At 37.7% G+C, this 22,021-nt stretch overlaps 1 protein-coding gene across 1 annotated transcript in view; it reads right to left on the bottom strand.

Annotated features, from left to right (window-relative positions):
* LOC310894603 (uncharacterized protein) overlaps positions 1-22,021 on the bottom strand; it is a 310,402-nt gene that overhangs the window by 173,104 nt on the left and 115,277 nt on the right. Inside the window, exons 3-8 of the mRNA XM_083824913.1 lie at positions 21,231-21,297; positions 20,745-20,921; positions 9,367-9,453; positions 5,842-5,925; positions 5,253-5,309; positions 882-1,051 (exon numbers count right to left, since the gene is read on the bottom strand). Of these exons, the coding sequence (XP_083681039.1) occupies positions 882-1,051; positions 5,253-5,309; positions 5,842-5,925; positions 9,367-9,453; positions 20,745-20,921; positions 21,231-21,297 (642 nt within the window). The remainder of the gene's footprint in view (positions 1-881; positions 1,052-5,252; positions 5,310-5,841; positions 5,926-9,366; positions 9,454-20,744; positions 20,922-21,230; positions 21,298-22,021) is intronic.

A 22,021-nucleotide genomic window follows, 5' to 3' on the forward strand; every position in this document is an offset into this window, starting at 1 on the left:
GAAAAAGTCAGCTGGAAGGAAATACAGCCACACCAGGATTAAGACAGAAGCACCAAAGAAGGAAATTGTGCCCCCCACCAACATGAGCAAGGCAATGATGAGGCTTAGTCCTACAATGAAAAAATTCAAAGAAATTTCCTCTGAAAATAAAAGAAAGCTTAGATCACCATCAGTCACTGGATAGCCTATTTTAAGCCCATCAGAGCCAGTGCACTGTTCTCATGTTGCTAATTAAAAATGATAGATTCATCCGTTAATCTCTTTTCCTGTCCCCTTGTCTTGGTATGAGATTTTTCAAAGGGACAAATGGTAGTTAGGTGCCCAAAGAATCATTTCAGCCCTGAAAATTTGTACCTTTGTCAACCTAAACCTGACTTTGTCTCTTCAGACTGTGAAATGACAGAAGGAAAACCATAGGAAGCCTTACACAACAGATTTATAAATTGAGAATAATTTTAGCTTCTCTACAATAAATATTGTTACATAAATCCTTCCTGGGTTCCAATCTGAACTTCCTTGTTGATAGATGAATAAGCTTCTGTTAAATTTGTCAGAGAGAGATATCCTAAGCTTAGACTCTTGATTGAAACTCAATTGCAATATTTACTGTGGAGCAGTCAGAGACACCCCACTATTTAGGAAAGGAGCAGTGAATGCAATCTATTTTTTTTCATATTGAAATGGAGACAAAGATAAAGGCTCTGCTGCTAGCTTAGCAAAGTTCCAGAGACATAAAGCTGACCCATGAAATAGGTTACCTGTTTCCTTCACAGCATATGTATCGCTAGGCAGGGAAATAGAATTAGGGTGTACAAGGTTAACAAGCTAGCATCATGTTATGAAGCCAGTGATAAAATTGTCTTATAGTTCTTATCTCTGACCTGTTCCGGTGAAAAGCTGCCAAGCAGAATTATGTCATCCTGAACATCTCTCTCAAACTGTTTGATATATGAAGGAATCACTTCATCTTCAAGCTCCCTGTGAAGGTCACGTGTCTTACTGAAGCTGACAGGCATCACGGAATCTGAAAAATCTTCACTGGTGACAGGGGCTGCTTGAAACAAAAGTGGCAGATTCTCACTTAGCAAATGAGATTTCATTCATTGATTTGTACCCCTCATTTGCGATGTTTGGCCCACCAAAATTTAAAGACAATGATGTGTATGCTGTAAAATGAATAGAAATGAATGACCATGAAAACACTGGCAGATTCCTAGTACCATTACCAAGAATATGGAATACTATCCTCAAGAGCGACATCAGGAACAAAGGTAGCATGTGCAGCTTTTTCCATAACAGGTTCGAAAAGGGGTGCTCTGCATCTCTACGGTCACTTCTCTTCCCAGTAAATCTTAAAGGAATTTTGGTTTGGAATGACTTTGGCTTTCACTGCTGGGGAAGATTAGGAATAACTTCAATTGTAAGGGAGGCTTAGGTTCCTCCCTAAGGGAACCATACCGAGCATTTCGTCTTCCTCCCACTCACCCAAGAGGATCAGATTCCTTCCTGAGGTGCATGCGTGCAACTCCCACCTAATTAATTGGGTCCAGTTCTGCTCTCACCCACATCATTCCATTGATTTCACTGCCATGATGTATGCAGAACCAAAAGGTACGTGCTGTATATACATAAAAATAAACTCCATTCATAAAGCTAGCCTCACAGACAAACTGTTTCCTTTCTTTACTCCAATTCAATATGCTACTTAAAAACATATCTTCTCATTGATATCTGCTACAGTACGCATATTAAAGACAATTATTTTTGCTCATTTCTCTAGATTAAGATCACTGAGATATGACATATCAGGCTGTCCACATCTGACTTCATATTTCTGTGCATAAGTGCATGTTTTTATAGTTCTCTCTGGCTTTCTCTGCAAGGAAATGGCATATCTAGTTATTTGCCCTCCTCTTTGTCCATCCTAAGACATGAAAACAGTTAAAAGATTTTTTTCTCCTGCCTCTTTGAAGTCTCTCATTCTCTAATGAAGACCAGAAAAGGAAAGATAAAACTAAGGCCATTAAAATTTTTAGTTTTGTTCAGTACTCATTGTTTAATGACTTTAATTGTTGAGCCTCCTGAGTACTTAAATCACCTCAGTGCCACCAACACACAGGAAGTAGTTTTTTATTTAATTACAACAGGATATAAATTCAAAATCATGTTAGGGGAAGTGTACAGTAGATATAAACAACTGAAACCATTACCTTACGGAACACAGAATCTCTTCATGTAGCATCTTACAAACCTAACGAAAAGTGATTTGACCTACAACTATTAACAGAAAAAAAAAAAAAAGATTAAAAAAAAAAAGATATTTACATTTAAATTTACTGTAACATTAAGGGTTTGGTTAGCACAGAAAAAATCCAGGAAGTGCTGGAAAAGAAAACATTACCAACAGCAGAGGATGCAGCATTGCCTGTTCCCTTCCATACTGTGTTGACACAATGGGATATATGCTCAGCTGGTATAAATCATTTGACTTACTGCTTTCACAGGAGCAGTGCAAGCTTACATCATGGAAGGGACAGTACATTCCTATCTCAGATCCTCTGGGTGTAGATAGTCTTTATATATAAAAAGAATAAAAACATTCAGTCTGCAAATGCAACCATACAGTGATTTGTTAGAATTGACTATTTCTTTTGGTGTTTGTTATGTTTGTGAGAAATTCTATCAAGTGAATTCGATTTGGTTGGAAGACACCAGGCTCATTAGCAAGAGTTTTGTGGAAAAAGAAGAAAAGAAGAGAGATAACATTTTCTAAAGCCTTTTCAAGGGAAGTAACTGCTAAAAATGCAAACATAAATTATGGTTTAGATTTGAAAAATATTTGGTGAAAAAATACATACGGTCATTTAAACACAGTTAAAAAAATTAAAAATTAAAATAATGTATCCAGTATTAGCTTGGCTGCTTGTAACTCCATTTACACCTGCACTTGTCCATCATAGCAGTGGTTTGAATACTGAGATGAAAATTTAAAGGACAGGTTCAACAGCATATTATACCTCAACAAAGGTTTGAAGGTATAAAGTACCTATAAACTCCACAAGGAAAATGCATTTTGGCTACTTGGTTCTAGAAGACTGTATAAACTGTAGCTAAAAGAGAACATCACCAAAGGCCTCCAAACAATTGTAATCCTGCAAAACATTTTACTTTAATTTTTCTCTTGCTGCCAAAGCATAATATAATAAAAACTGTTTTCTATGATATGGCACCTGGCATCATTTTAAACATACACGGACCACAATCTTATAAAAAAAACAGACAACCAATATTGTCCTTTAGATTTCTTATAATATGATCTAATACATACCACAGGAGTGACCAACAGGTTACTCAGTGGAAAAATGCTGTAAGTATGCAATGATATAAGTTCTGAGAGCCACTTTCTTTCTTTTCCTTTGGGGATCATCTATTAATTAGGACTGTATGACTGTGATTTTTCAGTTCAGTGCTCAAATTAAAAAAAAAAAAAAACTGTAAGAGTGGAACCAAATGAATCCTAGATTTCTATGGATTTTCTGATGTCTAATAAGGGTCAAGCTCCCATATTAGCTTTTCCCTCAGTGGAGACATTAATAATGCTTGTCTGCTCTGCTCAGCTGCCCACTTCCATAAAAACTGGTAGGGAAGTCAGACTTGTGAGAATTGCTCTGTGGGGGAAAAAAAAAAAAAAAGAGCTGGGGGAGGGGGTGTGGGGAGGAAAACAGATTCAAAAATTTGTAGGAAGAACCACAGACAAGCAGAAATAATATAGCCCATACATGCATACAGAGGTGGAGACTGCACAAGCCTTTTTTCCTCATGAAAATCCTGCTCTTTTCAGGGTTTTATTCACCAAAGCCAAAAAGAACCTCAGAAACAAATTCAGCCAGGATTCGGTGGAGCATTCCATCATCCACAGCACTACCTCTGATATCCGTTATGGTTCTTTTAAGAAATAAAAGTGCTGAGAGAGAAGACAGCAGCAGGCTGCTGGAGTTCCCGCATTCATAGCATTCACAAAAGCTCTGATGTGCTTGTGGAGTACAAGACACACCTGTCAGTAGTTTTGCTTGCCTTTGAATTAAATCAGTGAGCTGGCAGCAAGGTCAGGGCTCCAGGGATGAGTCTGAGCATGATGCCCACCCCCTCAGCAGCCTCAAAGTGAGATCGCCATCATCAAAGCACACCACATGCATTCAAATTGTTTTGGTCAAGTCTAAGTAAGTTGTCCAAGACCCTTCTAAAGACCAACGAAAAAGAGAGGAACTGCTTCTACAGTGTAATTAGTCTGTTTAATTAAGAGGTGCATGTGTGAGGTGGGCTGAACCACTGTCTGAAAGACCTTCTCTCCGCCTTTCCCATGACTTCAGGGGAAGTCCCAGCCCCAGCAGCTAACTGTCAAAACACTAATGGAAAGAATACCGGTCCCTACCTGGGGGCAGCCTATAAATTACATTAGGACGTTTTCCTTAATCACACAGGGATATTTTAAACAGATTACAGCTATTGAAGACCATGAAATGCTATAAATATTGGTAGAGGGGGACAACATAAGTACTACAGGTAGAGGCACCATGACCATCTTTCTTATAGAATCAACACTGACTTCACCACAGCCAAGCATGTGTTTTGTTTTTTTTTGTTTGGTTGGTTTTTTTTATTTAATCTATGTTGTTGTATGAAGCAGCAATTAACCTGCAGCATTTATGTACGCTTTCTCAGCAATGAGGAGCTCCACGTCAACATGCACCGATGTGGGACTTACTAATAATTTGTTAAAGCTTTTTGCTTAAACTATCTGCATGAATTTAGCTATGCTTGTACTTTCTTTTCCTTGCATTTAAAATAAGACAAAATAGGTTTCAAAGATGTTACTGATATGACCAGTGCCAGCTCAAGGGATTTCGCAACCCCAGGCCAATGAAATCCTTTAGCTCTTCTAGAACAAAGTTGCTTACAAGCTCAATTGTCAAGAAATATGTTGCAGCTCCTGGAGCTCCAGTGCTGTAGCCAACAGCTTGTTCTGTCCCTCTGACAGAGTAAGTGCTGAGAAAATAAAATATGACTAGAAGCCCCATACAGTACAAAGAACAGAAAATAATTTTGCACAAAAGACTGGAAACAGGGTTGGGGTGGGTGGGGAGAGGACAGACTGAGGGGAATACCCAAAAACAAAAGGGTGGCCATGAGCTGAGGATTGTTTACACATCTCTTATTCTAGGATGAAGCCTAGGAGAACAGCAGGCACGTACCTTCTGTAAAGGCTGTGGTGGTAGCACTTTCATGAATCAAGTGGATGTTAAAAATGGCTGCAAAAATAAGTACAGCCAAAGTAAAGATGTTGTCTGGAGGTAAATAAATATTTTCTCTTACTCTTTATTGTTTCTACTGTAGATGGAACATCCATTTGGTATTTCTCACAAAGCCACAAAAAGACTAACTTATCTGTTAGTGTAAATCCTTGTGAAGATAACCTCAAATACTGTATGACATGACCAGTACATCTGACAAATAGACCACCCATTTATGGATGCTTAAATAAGGACTTAGATTTCTAGCGTTAAGTACATAAGCAAGGACTTTTCCAATCTTCATTTGTTTGGGTGGAATTCAACATACAGTGAAGCAGTCTAAAGAAAGCATGCCACTGAAGTTACGCTTAAAAACCACATAAATGCAACTCAAAATGAAAACATTTGGGGGAAAAGGTTTTACAGGCTCGCATTAAAATCAATATCCTTTTTGCTTCTGAGTTCAAGGGGATGGATTACCCACTCTCCTCCCCACATCCAGACACAAGAGAGTTTTGTCTTCCTTTATGCAAATGGTTTTGTTATTTACCTTGGGAGTCCACCATCTCGCTTTCTTCCTCTAGAAAATTCATCAGTTTACCATATAGGATTTGCTCCTCAAATTTCACAGGATCTTTTTGGGAAAAAAAAGTAAGATATCTATTGTTTCTTTGTTTCTTCTAGTAGTATTTCATGGAATGTTATTTTGAACTATAAATAAACATACAAATACAAAAGAAACCCTTTGAAACACAAAGATTAGTTTTTATAATGATAGCTTCATTGCAGAGCTGTCATTTTCTTCTGAATTATGACAGAGTTTAAAATAAAAAATATTTAATTGCGCACTTTTCCAGGGTGATCAATATTATATCTTGGTCCGTACTGAAACCGGTTTTCTAATTCTGCTAATAAACTAGTTGAAATTACTATTTATATTCAAATTGCCAGATGAATTCTATTTGACTCATAATAAAAATCAAAGTACCTCATTTCTTCTCTAATATGATTTTGGATATTTATTAAAAATTTTACCTTGCTGTCCATAAAGATAACATTTTATCTAGTGTGAGAAGACATTACAATATGCTATGGCATTACAATATGCTGCAGGTCTGTCGTTCAAATTCCCAATAACATCTACAGATTTTTAAACAGAGCAAGGGTCACACACACATATGTACCTTTTTCCATGAGACCTAAAATCACTTCAAATATCTATATTTAAGAGAGAAATGACCAGCTGAGACTCTTCTCTCCATGTCACCCAGACTCTGGCTTTCTAAGTCATCAGTGAAAGTAGGCTGGTAGAAGACTAAAGAAGTGTACCTAAGGTAGGCGAACTTTTTACCTACAAATGACATAGAGTGACTCTTTTTAAATGAAATGTTCCCTTGAGGGTAGAGGAGGAAAGAAAAATCCATAATGGGGGGTTGTTTTTTCTCAGGGCATTATCAACTCAAATTTCCAGAATGAGCTTTATTTATCAAGTATAGAAAAGATAATTGCTAATATCTCAATTTTGACAGAACAACCAATTAAAGAATCCCCTATGAACTCACTGAAATTATATTTAACATTGTACAATATAGTTAGTGTCTGAAGATTTGTTTTTTACTGGCTATTCTCTTTGGTTCTGACTTGGTTTAGTCATAAGAGGTATGTAACTCTAAAGTGTGCACAGAATTCTTCATCTTGTTCTGCTTCTGTCTCTTGTTAGTGGCCACTTATGGCTAGATGGAAAGAGAAGGTGATTGCATGTGGTCTCCAATCAGAGGATGACCATCCAGGACGAGATTACAGTTCTGACTGTTCTTTTTTAACTCTGTCCAATACATACAAATGCAGTTCCACTTATTTAACACTTCTACAAGGAAAAGACAGAAACCAGGCATAGAACCATTTGTGAGTATATGGGATAATTAGTTGTTGAGATGTCTGGCATCAGATTAAGGGATGGACAAATTCACGGAAAGACCGTGAAACTCACATTATGACGCCCCCACACTAACTTCACTGGCTCCATTTTGATTTAGTTATACTACAAAATTCAGGAGGAAACCATGGGGAATTCTACATTTTGTAAAAGATATTATTCCAGGAAAAAAGATATTACACACAAACACTTCAAATAGCTAGGTATTTTAGGTCTTTAGATAAACTCTAGTGAAGCTCTGTTGTGTTTCTGAGAACCATTCTGTTTTTCTGCCTGGTTCCAAAATGGACTATACAAGAGAAAGCAAAGAAAAATTCACCTAAAACTGCAGTGTCTTGCCTTCAACATGTAGTCCAAAAGGTTCTAGGCAAAACATGACTCACAGAAGATAAGAAAATGTAAATAAGTAGAAAGAACAGAATTCTCCACAGCATACTACAGCTTCAAATATTAAGAGAAAGGTGGGGAGGTAATCTAAGAAAAAGACGAAGAGGCCAATAAAATTATTAATTTCTGTAATGGAATGTCACATTTGTGACATGCAGGTATGCATTATTTCTCTCAAAGAAATGCTTCCATCCAACCTGCAACCTACCATTGCTTTTGGCAGAGGTGTTGGTCACTACAGCATTTTAATTGCTCTAGCTGTTCTGCAGATCTCAGCACAGCCAGCCTGAGGCCAGCACCATCCCTAACAAGCTTGCAATAAAGAGGCCTTTCACTAACCTCTGAGTGAGAGTTTTGCCAGGGAAGAAAAAGGAAGAGCACCAAAGGTCAGCCATGCAAAGACCTCAAGTCTGGTCTGATATGCAAGTGCCTAAACCTAACTCTCTTCCTCCACCACCCACAACTGGATGGACTGTCTTAGAGCTTTCATTTGTTCCAAATTATAATTAAAAAAAAAAATTATTCCCTGGATATGAAGCAAATCATAACTCGTGAAGCATATTCATAAGATGAACCAAAGCAGCATTGACAAGAAAAACTCTTTCACTTAAAAATTCTGAGACAGAAGTTGACTTCTAAGGTATGTTGTTGTCCTACAGTTGTAATGGGGAAATTAGAGTTGTATGTGATTTGCCCTTGATAAACCTAAAATCATCATCTTTTTTTCACCAGTACACAGAAATTCAAGTTACTGATGTGTACTAGAGCCTGCTTTTTTTCTCAGTCACGTGTTTTTGCCTCAAAAATTAAAATCTTGATATCTACTCAAAATAAAAAATGTCATGAGTTCCAAAGTGAACCATTTTGAGATATTGCAGTAGACAAATTTTCAGATCTACACAATTTTTTTTCTACATTTGACTACAACTGTGTCTCTAGAGAGGTTCTGCAGTAGAAATAATCACAAGGTTTGAAAAAGTGAATGGCCAGGAAGGTAAAAATGTGGAAAACAGTCTTGCGTGCTATCAAGTTGTTTAACAGGAGCTGGGCCAAAACATTCAGTGCACAGCTAAGAACTTCATTACCATGACGATGTTCTTACTTAAGTCCATGCAAATTCAGGCAGGCCCGTTCCCACCCTTTTTATCTAAAAGCGAAGGAGAATTTCCTCATCTCAAAGCAAAAGACAATACCCCCTGGTTAATCTCTCTCATACCTATGCATAACTTCTGTTCTCCCAGTACCGCAGAGTCATGCCCTCCTACTCCTTGTACCCACAGACAACAAAGCTAAATATCTTGGCTAAACTGGTGAAAAGAAAACCAAAAGAGGCCTCCTGTTATGCTGAGAACTGTTACAGATCTTGGGGTTTCTCTTCTGTTAGGCAAGCAGAAGTTCATCTTAATGACAAAATTGTTCTCAAACAAGGACTTTGGGATGCAAAAAAGCTGGACTAAGTAGGTTAATTAAAGAGAACACAGGGTAGACAGTTTTCTTGGAGTGTGCTTCATTGTTATTGCTATAATAAGCTGAGTGAATATAGCACAGCCTCAGTTTTACCAGCCATTAAATCACTGTCTTTGATCAAAGACTATGTATACTGCCTATCATGTCCAGAGCAGGTAAGACTTATCATTTAAATTGTAAACCTCAATATTTAAATGGAACTGCATATGTGATCTTTGTCACCTAATTTTCATGAATGGAAAAGAATATTCTGACACCAAAATTACATACTTAATTCTGCCTCACCTTCTTCACTGACCTCCATCCCACACTGCCTTGGGTTTATTTCCTCATCCATCAGCAGGTCAAAGTAATTTCTGCTGTATTCATTTCCTGTGGAAAGCACATGAAGTAAGGGTCAATGATTATTAGAAGCACATGAACCAAAATGTTAATTTTGAAATTGACACCAGCAAGCACAGGGGCATTTTTTGGTACTTTATAAGCTTAATTTTTTTAACAAGTCTTCTAAGCCTACTAGTACTGCAATTATCATCTTGTGAAAGGTCAGAAAAGGTAGTTCTGGAAACAAGTGCACATTATGTTACTTTTACTTGGGAACTGATGAGAAAAATTCTCAAGTTTAGAATGACTGAATGATAAGAAAAAAAATATAAATATCCAACATCCCCAACATAAGCCAAATTATTCTTGAAACACATTTTATAAATGAATTACCCATGCTGCAGACAAATTTGTGTTTCACAGCTGACCCCTCCAATTTCAGCAGTTTTAAATTTCACCACTGAGGTTTCAACGTCTGGTGCATCTTTAATACTGTATTCAACCAGAAAAGTGTTTAATTACAGAGGAGATACTAGAATACTGCCTCATTAATCTGAACAGCAGTTATATTCAGTTGGGCTAGGTAGCTAATCCAAGATTTTGATGGGATAAAAACACTCATTTCAGCACTTTCCATTTCAACAGCTAGTTGTATCTGTTCTTCAGAAACTAATCAAGTTCACAAAAAAAAAAAAAAGTCATTTGTTAGACTTATCAAGGAATAATGCAGCATCTAGCTGCCTGGAGGAACTCCAAGTACCATCAGCCCGAAGAAATCTTTTTGCACAAGGGGGATAGGGGAGAGTTTTTTTCTCTCAAAATATGTCCTTCCTTCAGAAAAAGTGCTACTGTATTAAAACCACTCTTACATTAATTGAATTTGCAAACACAGTAAATTATTATTAAACAGAGGAAAAAATAAAATAGTTAAGTGTATAACAAATTGTAAAATTGCTTGAGCAGGCACAAATCTATATCCTAGAAAATACATAAGAACTAAATGTGTGAGGGGGTTAATTCATCCAAGACACACTATAGTAGTCTACAGTATATTTGGTTTAGGATCAAAAATAATCCAAACAGCAGCTCCTTCTCAGAAACTAAATGAAACTTTGATATGAAACTAGGTTTAATTTATATTTCTGGACTGGCACATTTTGACTGTCAGTCTCTGTTCCTTCAATGTAGTAAGTACAAGAACTGAAAATTTGCTTTACCTTGAGGTCTCAATAAAGAAAAAATAAATGAGTTTCATTTTCGTTACTTTATCTGTCAACAACTACTAGGCTAGTATGAATCTTGGCAGTATGTAATCAAAGTCTTATGTACTGCAATAACAGAGCCATTCTACCTTATTCACTATAATTGTTTTTCTCTAGCACAAAGCACCGTGATGTTATATGAACACCCTTTCACATGTTGCTAAAATAATTCACCAATGTGCTAAAGAAGAAAATGATGATGCATCTCTTTATTCAGTTAATTCATAGCTATAAATGTAATAGTTGTATGTTGCAACCATATAAGCAATACTCAGTTAGCACATAGGGCTTCTGTATGGTCTTAATACCACAATAGCTATTACTGAATTTTAATATCCTGTGTTCTTTATCCCTTGGGTTTAGTATTAAACTCTGAGGAGCAGACTTGCAGAGCTCTTCTGGACAGAACAACTGGCATTTAGGAGGAAGTGTCATGTTATATTTGAGTCTACAAGGCATGGAAAACATTATTCTAAAAAGAGATACATTGACAAAAAACATTAAACAGATTGCTCTTTGGTCCTCTTTAAAAAAAAAAAATTCTTAGAAGTGAGTACGAAACACTTCATCCATGGCTGCAGCTCTGTGAGAACTGCACACAACTGGAGACACTAAACTGTGCAGAAGTAAGAAGAACTACCAGGTTTGATCTCTCCATAGCAATGTACATGCTTTAAAACCCACATAGGTAGAATGAATAGTAAATGTCAGAATCACCTCCTTATGATGATTTTAAAGAGAACAAGCCATTTTGAAATACAGAACACCACAGAAGACTTGCAGAGAGGCTTTCTGAAGAGAAGTAATCTCTGCAAACCTTAGATCACTGCTGTTGTCCAGTTGCTTTTTTGTTGTTGTTTTGTTTTGTTTTTCCTCCCAGCTCAACATACCCTGAGAACTGAACCACACAGTTCCAGGTAGGATATGCAGCTCTGGACTCGGCTGGTCCTCAGGTATGTAGGGGGTAGAGGGAGTTACTTTAGATTTAAAATACAAAATTATCAATTTTAGTCAAAGTAACATACTGCCCAAAGCATTTTACTAATAACATTTTGTGAGCATGTGAATGGATTACTAATCATTTCACGTTTGCTTTTGGAAATACTTGAAAGTGTATAACATGTAAATTAACAGTCCACTAAGGAATTCACATTACTCTGCTTCACAGTATAAACACAGTAAAGCAAATTTTAATACAGAGCTTGCTTGCAGGTATTTTGAACAGCAATGTACAGCTTAGTGCTTTCAGACAGCAAGTTACTTTGAATATCTGCTTCCGTGAAAAGCTAGTGAACTTTGGATACATGGGTCTTTTCTTTGAACCAAATGTTCACTCAACCCAATAACTCAATTTGAAGCCCTATTCACCCCCTCAGAATTAAGTTACCTTATGGAAAACACAATGGATGATTCAGGAAACCAGAACTGAAGAACAAAACAATAATCTATAAATTCAAATAAAACTGGAAACAAAGGTGTTGGCACAACAGTGGCCAGGTGGGAATTTATACAGTTTAATTATGGGAAGAGGAGTTGCTAATAAAATTACCGTAATCCTTGGATGCAGCCCAGGGGACTACATATATTTTACTAAGACTGTACGAAACTCTAAGATGGATTTTAAGCTAAGATGTCTGTAATCAATTATACAGTCTATGTCTTGAGAATACCACAGAAACGGCATGACTAAGTTACATTTCTGCAAGGTCTTCTACCCTGCAAGGAAATCAGATAGTCCATACCAATAACATATCAAGCGTACAAAAAGAAATTTCAATGACGGACAATTATTCCATTGTCCCTCATATTGTATTATTGATCTGTGTTTTAAGTTTAACAACAAAACTACATTGGAGTGGTTGAGCTTCTCCTAATCAAAGTAAAAATAAAGGAATTACTAATAACCAAGTGGCTGATTACTAAAGCTTAAGTAAGCTTTCACAGATGCTTGTTTTCAGAGTGATGCTTGGGACAAAAGCAAAAATTTCTGCATAGATCAAATTTTATTATAAAACAGTACACAGATTAACAAGTTTCAGCTCTCCCTTTCCAGGTAGCAGTGTGGTCAACAGAGCTCTCTACCAATGACTTGGCAAAACATTACTGGGGTTGTTTATAAGGAAACTCATAAAAATCTTTTGAATAAGTTGGAGGCATCTTAGAAAGATGAATTCCAGTATGAGAAACCATTTTACCTAAGTGCACTTGAAACACAATGCTGAAGCTATACAGATACGCCTCTTTAAGCAGCCCAAGTATAAGATTCTGCATTTGCATATTTCCTGATTTATTTACAAGAACAATACGCAGCTGTGTGAACCGAAGCAGTGTCCTGGGGTCAAACCTGAATCCCCTCTAAGAGAGGTGCCTAACTCAACTTGGCCAGCAAGACCTAAGGCTTCAAATCAGGAGGAAAAAGAAAGAAGGGTTCCGTCTACCGCATTTCTCTTTGATTCACTTCATTCATTTGCACTTTTAGAAAAAAGGTATAAAGAATAAGTCAAAATCAAGTATAGTATAAGAGAGTATAAGAAAGAAGCCCCCTCTAAAAATTAAAGAGTGAAGATGTGAAGAAGAAACAAAATGAATTTAAAAGCTCTTGAATGATTTTAAAATGATTTAAAACTGGAAAATAATTAAGGAAAGTTTGAAACTTTTATAAGCAAACATTTTGAGATTTAATTCCAAAATTTTGTGTTGTTAGATTTACTCACATCTAAATGTTAGGAAGTTCAAATAATAATAATAATAATAATTTTGAATAACAGTAATTGACATTTAATCCACAAAACAACAGTAATTCTCTGTGGAGTTATCTCCACTTCAGCTTGTGGCCATTACAAATGCCTTTACTGAAATTTATATAAGCCAATCTAGGTCGTGTATAAAAACCAAACAGCTTGAATAACATAAGTTACTGTATCAGATTTATATCTAAAATAGTTATCTATAGGTATAGATATTATTTATATTATTCTAGATGCAGATCTAAAGTAAGATTCCTGCAAAGCCTTGCAGACTATTACCAAATACATCAGAAGGTGGATAATTTTACACAGAACTTCAAATTTTAATGAGTACTAGGAAGAATTCGATGAAAAATTGGGCTTTAATGGCCTCCTCAAATTCAAGACCATGAAGCAAGAGCCTGGACTGTAGATTATATCTTGAAAACACAGCTTGTTAAGATACTATCATCAACAGTTGACTTTTCAATTTTTAAAAAGTTTTAAAGGTATCATATGTAATATTCCCTATCCTCAGTAGAGACCATAGGTAATGGGTAAACCACATAACTGTGTCTGATGTTTATATTGCAAGTCTTGAATAAACTCACTTGCCAGTTTTGACAGGATACTGGCAAAGGGGCTGCTCACGAGCATGAGCAGCATGCCCGGCACTTGGAAAACACCATAGTCATCTCACTCATCTTTCTTTCCGTGACTCCACTCCTGGAAGACTTAACACATTTATCTTTATGCAGACATACAGCATTAGAACTTTTTTTTTTTTTTAAAAAAAAAAGGCAACAGAGAGTCCTGTGCCAAGGAACATCAGTGTGAGACCTGCTGCTGTTCCTGGGGAAATGTTGCCAATTGAAGACATGAATAAAGATTTACGGATGATGATAGAATTCATTTAGGAATGATATTAGCTAACATGACACTTCAATTGGGAAAATGGATACAGAGTGCTACCAGGCAAGCAGGCTCAGCTGGTTCCAGCGAGGGAACCTGCAGAAAGCGGTGAGAAGTTTGAGGGTCCTACAGCCCTACTACAAAGCAAACAATTCCCAAGTACAATAAATTAGCCTTAAAATATATATTTAGGCACCTTCTAAAAGAGTATTTCCCAATTATAAAATGTATCCATTCTTCACAATTCTTCTCCCCATACCTTTCACAAATTCAATTTTAGCACATTACTTAGATGAGTGGTATAGTACCCCTGTTGTTGAAATTGCATGCAATGGATCACATTTTGCACACTACATTACACCTTGTGCAGTTCTGCTGATTTCAATTGGATTACACATTGTGTAATTCAATGCAAAATTACTTCCAATGACAACTCTTTTTATTCCTATGCATACATGGTGATCCATCATGCCCTGCATACTGGGTTTGGCATTTCCATTTCAAGTCCCTGTTGAAATCAGAAAGCATGGAACCACATACACACAACTTGAATTATTAGATATAAACTTTGTTGTTGCTTCAGAAAAAAGTGTATATTTTTAATTCATATTTCTGGTTCCACCTTTTATGCAAATCTTTTTGACCAATGCAAATGCCACTGTCACAAGCTCCTATTTTCTTTACATGCAAATAAACATGAATTCCTAGCAGTTGCCTGTTTTTTCATCTGTGCTTACTGTCTCTCCAGTGGGTATCTAATATGTCTTCAGAATTCAGTTAGATTCTGTTCAAAAAGCCTCAGCTCCCAGTTCTCTTAACAGACTAATTTTGATGCACTTGCTGGTATTTTTATTATCAAGTTGATATCCCACGTGGCTCCTTCGCAAAGTCCGTTTTGTCTGCATATTGGTAGATTGAGGTTCTCACCCAGTTACATGCTTGAGCAGGAAAGGTCCTATTTTGCCCTGCCACAGCTGAACTACCTTCAGCAGTAACTCTTCCCTAAGCAAAGGCTTTTCTCTTCTTTGGCTTTTGAGAAGGAGTACAACAGCTCTATTTTGCAGTGGGATGTTCCCTATAGAGTGCAGACAGCACCATGTTAGATACATCCAGCCTAGCTCCACAGCTAGGAGGTGGTGCAGTAGAGCACTGCGTATAAAACTAATTTGCTCCCAGAAACAGTATAGCCATGTTAATGCCATGCTGTATCTATGCTAATTAGAATAGTTTTTAGTCTTCAATTGAACAAGCTTTCTTTCCCCCCCTTTTTTAAATGCTGTTAATCTCTGTGGGCAAATTTATTGGAGCATGATACGAGATGTTAACAGTGCTTGTTGCAAATAAAATGGTTGAATTAATTAGGGCTTTTGATTTTAGGAGATAATCTAGTTTTGAAAAAAGATTTGTGTATTGGGGGTGATGGGAAAAAATGAACACTTCTTGTCATCTGGAGACAATTCGACTTGAATCATCAACACTTAAGGTCAGACTGCCTCTAGATTTTGCACAGGTATGCAGGATACAGAAGACAACTAGCTTTTCTTTCATCTTATATGCAAAAGCTACAGAGTATCACGGTGTCTGAAGGTCTCTGTACAACCAACTCTGAAGGGGCCAGACGCAAGGCAAATCATGCAATAGGAGGATGCTCAGACAGCACCAAGTCTGGATGCTGCAGTTTGCATGTGTAACTGGCACCCCAGAAAGAACACAGTATAATTTGTTGTGACGTATATTCCCCCTCCATGTGTGGGCTGAAAATTTTACTTGTCCTGTAGAAATGTGAACAGTGCCATCCCATAGGACTTTTGTCAGGATTAGCTGGACCAGACCTGTATAGCTCTGTGGCTGTAACAAGCACCGAGTAGTACAAACTGCTATAAGCCACTAGCCTGATCACAATAACCAAGGATCTGAATGCTGAAAAAGATTTATATTTGTTTTACACACCTATGATAAAATGCTAAGTACATATCCCTTTGTTAAGGGATTGCTTGTGACATACATCATCCAGCTGAAGTTGAGCAACTGCCCTCACGTTCTACCTTCAGCCAAATACAGCGCATTCCTGGAAGTTTGGCACTTCTGTCACGACAGTTAGCTAGAAGATCTTTGCTGGGCAGAGACTTTACCAAGCCAGTCTGAACATATGTGAACTGTCTCAAGTGTTGTGGACTTAAGCACCTCTGGAAATAAGAGAAAAGCCAATAGGAGCTTACCTTGATATCACGTGCCTGAGCTCATGTGTTTTGGGTGCCCACCAGGTTTGGATGACCTGACCCCAAACCTTTTTCACAGGGAAATTTGCCTATTTGACCTCCCACTGGGATAGCCAATATGAAAAATTCTTGCAAATTCAATACTTGCTGAGGTGAATAAAGGGAGAAAGGGAGAATGAAGAGGTGGTTGGATGTAGTCACAACGAAACAAAGTATTTTCAGGAAAAAAATAAATTGCACAGTTTGGCAAAGATAAGACCACTGCTAGGCAACCTTAATTTCATGAGAAAGAAACAAAAATGATGGTTAAGAGTGATAAGAAAATGTCAGTGTATCACAACGACAAAATAGGGTAGAACCCACTGTAACCAATTAGCTGGCTTTATCAGGAGATAAATACCAGGAGATAAATCTGAGTAAACCAGCTCTCTTGGGTCACTATAATATTTAACAGCAGTACCAGGTCTTCATCACATAAGAGTAAGGATGGAAAGCAGGCAGCAGAATGTTACACAACAGCCTATTTCTGAATAATGGTCTACTGATGATGTTAAAATTTGTAATATGGCCCATCATAGAAAATATGACTGTGTGAGGCACAGAACAGCATGACGGAGTGATGAAAGAAGGATCAGAGGTTTAATTTCTATTTCCATCACAGGCCTGCAGGGTGACTGCATCATGCTCTTCCTCAGTTTCCCCACAAGCAAAGCAAGCATGAGACTTGCACTTTGAGTCCCTAGAGCAGTCCCCACCAATCTGTTTTGAAAGGTGAAAAAGCCTCTAATTAAATCTTTTCAGTATTTTTTTCACAGTTATCAAAGGCAAAAATCAGTTCACAAACTCTCATTTTCAGATAATCTACTGTTATCTGAGGAAAGGAAATGTAAAAGTCAATATAGCTCAAACACACCTGTGAATGAAGATATTTAGGGGCCAGATGCAAGCAAGCTGCAATATGATGGGCTGTTTCATCCCTAAAAAGTCTATGTATTCTGCACAGTGTGCCAAATTCCAGGAACATGTTTTCAGGCTGCCTCAAACACAGAGCTGAATATTCACACTTCCTTGCAGTATCCTTAACATGGAAGTGAGTGAAAAGACAACTCAAAAGCAGGTGGAGATTTTTCTAGAGAACACTTCCCTCCATCAATTGCTGGCAGAGGAATGGGCTATGACACTTTTGCAAGATGAAGGAAATGATAGAAGCTCTGTAGCTATTATTTGCTGCCTCTGAGGACACAGGTGATGGGTGGAAAGACAATGGAAAGGCAATGTCATCTCATGCCCTGCCTCCAAGTACATAGCCTGAAAATCCAGCCTGTTTATATAGTGTGTTGAACCTTTAATCTGCTAAATGCTGTGACTAAATAATTGTGCTTAAGGTTACAACTGCTTTTGCATTCTGCAGTTTAACACCAAGCTTTAGAGTTGCTATTCCACGCTGAGTAAGTGACCTAATCTCAGCCTGGTGTCTGAGAGCTAAAGGAGAACTTGGTGGTTGTGGAGGGGAGGAAATCCTAAAAGGATGTGTATTTTATTGGCATCTAGGGAAGAAAAGTGGAGAAAAAATGAATGGAAACAGTAGAAGGGGGTGAAATATATTTATTTTACACAGGCTGTGTTGTTGTGTTTGTCAAGCATTTCCCTTAAGGTAAGGAAGCCTAGCATGAAGTGGAGAAAAGGCTGTCACTTTACAGGCATAAAGTTTGAGGTAACAAGCCTTGCCTGTACATGTGTCAACCCTCACCTAGGGCAGGAGCTTCCAGTGTGGGGTTAAGCCTTGCCTCCTGGGAAGCAGCAGAGATGGGGCAAAGACTTTGATCTTAAAACGTCTCTTGTTAACTCCACAGTGTATCCTGAGATCTAATGGCAGAAGAAGGGAAGCTGATTGAGTTTGCCCCACACTAGAGGATGGGGGTAGTTTTCACATGCATTTTAGCTGCAAGCTGAAATAGAAGCAGCTGTGAGGACGGAGCAAAGCAAAGACAGGCAGGATGAAGGAACTGGTTCCCTGGACTCTGGTGGACCCAAACCACAAGAAGGGCATTGCTGCAAGAAGGGACAAACTATTCATAACCTAGTCTTCACTTCAGACTGTGAAATACTATCAGTTACTACTACAATCATGTGATGCTACATCTATGTAGTCGGCTTTTCCCTTTCCCTCTTTAATGAAGTATTATTACAATTGGGGATGGGGAAAATTAGCTCAGGAGGTACCAGAAGGTTTAGCTCAATTTTTTTCAGGTTTCTGAACAGGCTTGAAGCTGTTGTTTTATTAGCAGTCCTTGATAAGTTTGAACTGGCCCCTGTGACTGCCAAACAAGTCCTGACATAAGTTAGACTAAGAATAATTTAATGCAAGGTTGGACCAGATGATCTCTAGAGGTCTCTTCCAATCTAGACTTTTTTATGATGGCATAAATGGATGATTATTTTTTTTAATAGCTGCGTGACTTAGAGGCAGAGCTATGTGAATAACTGGTCTTTTGGTTAACTGGATGAACAGAAGGCTGAGGAGGGATAGACAGTGCTGGGGGAAAAAAATCAACTCTTTTCACTATGATAACACTTAGCTGAATATTAACGTGTTGCATTCCAGGCAAAATGTAACATTTCTGCTCCTTTCACAAATATTATGTTCAGTTAGGGTTTTTTTGTTTGTTTGTTTGTTTGTTTTGTTAAACAAAATGCTACTGTGGATGAAAAATCAAAAATATTTAAGAACACATTTCAGGTTTAAAAAAATAAATAAATATGTTCCTTTCTTGAAGGAATTATTCATGAATTTCTAAAGAAGTGACTGAAAGCATGGATAGTCTCCAGTGAGCCCAACTTCATTTTTGCCAGATAGAATATTTCATTAAAAAACAATCAATCCCTTTGTCTGCTTAATCACTGTTCTGACAGGCTGCAAAGGAAAGACAGAGAATTTCTGCTCCATGTGGCACTATGTAGTCACATGATGGCTAAATGGAAAGCCAAACCTAATTTTGCAAGAAGCCATCAGAAGCCATGGGCTCTCCAGTCCTGTGAGGAAAAATCTTAACACAACAAAGTTCAGAGTTTTAAAAGCAAATGCCTAAAGTTCAGCTCACGAGCCTGTACTTATGTATTTAAATACCTGGGCTGGCTACTCAAAGGTACTCAGCAAGGAGCATCACTGATTGGGAGTGTAATGGGAAATGCTAGGTGAGCAGGACATTTCAAAGCCATATCATTTACTCTGGTTCCTTTGCAGAATTTGGGCTTTGGATGCACATTTACATATTCATTTACATATTCACAGTCCACTTGAAGATGATGAGATCACACAGTCCAATACAGTGGTGTTTTCAGTGGGTATTTAGGGAAGATTGAGTCTGACTTCAAGCACTCTTGCTCTTTAAATCTTAGCTAAGATTTTCCCCATATATCTCATGATATGCCTTCAAATTCTTAAGTTATTTTCCTCATCATATTACTAAGTAAAAATAACCATTTGTCATAACATTCAGTACTAATAATAATTCAAAATGGAGTAATTAAACAGTAGGTTAAAAGACACCAAATCTCTGTGATAGGAAAAGTGATGTATCAGTGAAGATCTTTATAGTTTGAACTAGCCTAAAAGATGAACAGATTGCTTTGCAAGGTAGTATCTCTTTTGGATGCTGTATCAAGGCTAAGCTTAAAAGACACAGGTTGTATACGATCACTCCCCTGGACAAGCTGTGTGAGCAGGACTCTCTGCGAAAAATATCTAAGCACAAGTGGCTGAAAAAATATAATGAAGCAGAGGCAATGTGCTGATTGACTGAGGGCATATGGGAGATCTGAGGACAACAATCAATCATGGATCTGTAAGCTGTTTAAAACTATTCAGTGCTTGGGAGCCAGCAAGGGAGTAGCATCTGTGTGCTGCAGTGCATCCAAAATCCAACCTGGTACAAATTAACAGGATGTGCTGCAAAAAGAACTGTCTCCCTGCACTCCCGACTGCTGGCAGGGAGCACCATACAACCTGCATCCCCCCATTAAGGGTAGCCAGTTGAGCATGAAGACAGAACACAGGTCCTTAAAACATGTGGTCACCTGATGTTTTCAGCAGTATTTTGGGCTTTCAGGGGTGGTTGTTTGGACATGTGAGGACAGGAACGCCCGGCGGAGCATGCAGGTTAGAGGAGGAACGCAACCACTGTCACTCCGTTTGAGGGTAATCCAGTTTGATGCCTCACCTCTTGGTTCAGCATGGGCTTGCAGCCTCAGATTTTGTTGGTGAGCTGCAAGGGTGCTATGCAGCTTGTCATGTCTAATAACTTCCTCTTCAGAAGTCTGATATGCTGAAAGATCTGTGCTGCTGATGTTAAAAGCTGGATTTTCAATGCCTTCTGTTGCTGCTTTCTCTTCTTTTACTACAGAAAACAAGGAGGTCAGAAGAGCACATTATAGCAAAGTGTATTTCAATGACAAGCAGAAAATTCCTTCTAGTAATTCCTTTGCTGAAAGACTCAAGTGTATCGTCCTCAAATGTCGCCAAAACAGAATTAGGTTAAAATTAACTCTTAAAAAAAAAAAGAAAAAAAAAAAGAATAAATGATTAAAATAATTACAAATTGCACCCTGACAAGCAAGAGCAAAATTTCGCCCACAGCCATTTGTCTGTAATTAGTTAATTAATCCTTACACAAATTATGAGCAATAACTCATCAAGCAAGGCTCACCCATCAGAAATTCAGCCGACTTGGATTTCTTCTGCTTAGTTTGCTTCAGAGCCTTCTGCTGGAACTTCTGGAGGGAAATTGTTAAATGAATAAATTAGCTAAAGAACGAAGATCATCCTTTATGATCCACAACTAACACAGTATTTTAAATATGGGATGGCATTGAAATGTCATTTAATTTACATCTCTGCTAAAGGGGTCAAACACTAATTGAACAACAGATGTCGAAGAATTAAATAAAATAGAAGAAAAGTTAAAATAAATGCCAAATGAAGGTCACATTAAAATACTTGTATGTGTGTGTTTTTAACAATTTTAATTAATGCAAAGAAACCTCAACAAATGAAAAACATTATAAGGCTTGTCTTTACAGCATGCATTCAGCAGCAACTGCTTGATTTCACTTGCAGAACTTCAGTGCTTCATTTAGAAAAGTTTGGTTACGCAGCATATTTACAGAAAGGCTTCTCTGACATCCCTCCTTCTGCATTTCCTAGGGCCACTTACATAACCAGTTTATTTGTTCATCACAGGGCAGAAAAAAATGAACGAGCTCTACCCTCTCGTATGAGAGGATAAAATAAAATCAAACACAAATAATTTACATCCAGATGTCACAAAAGAGATCACAGTCCGGGGAGAGAGGAGGCAGGATTCATTACAACAATGAAAAGTTAATTTAGAATTAGAGACATGCCAACAACAGCTGCAGTGAAAACAAACAATGAGAGATCTTGGAGGAGCTCAACTCTGACAAGTTCCAATTCCCGTAGGGAAGCAAGGCCCAGAAG

Source organism: Anser anser, assembly GCF_964211835.1.
Source record: "Anser anser genome assembly, chromosome: 2".
In the NCBI taxonomy this organism is placed as follows: Eukaryota; Metazoa; Chordata; class Aves; order Anseriformes; family Anatidae; genus Anser; species Anser anser.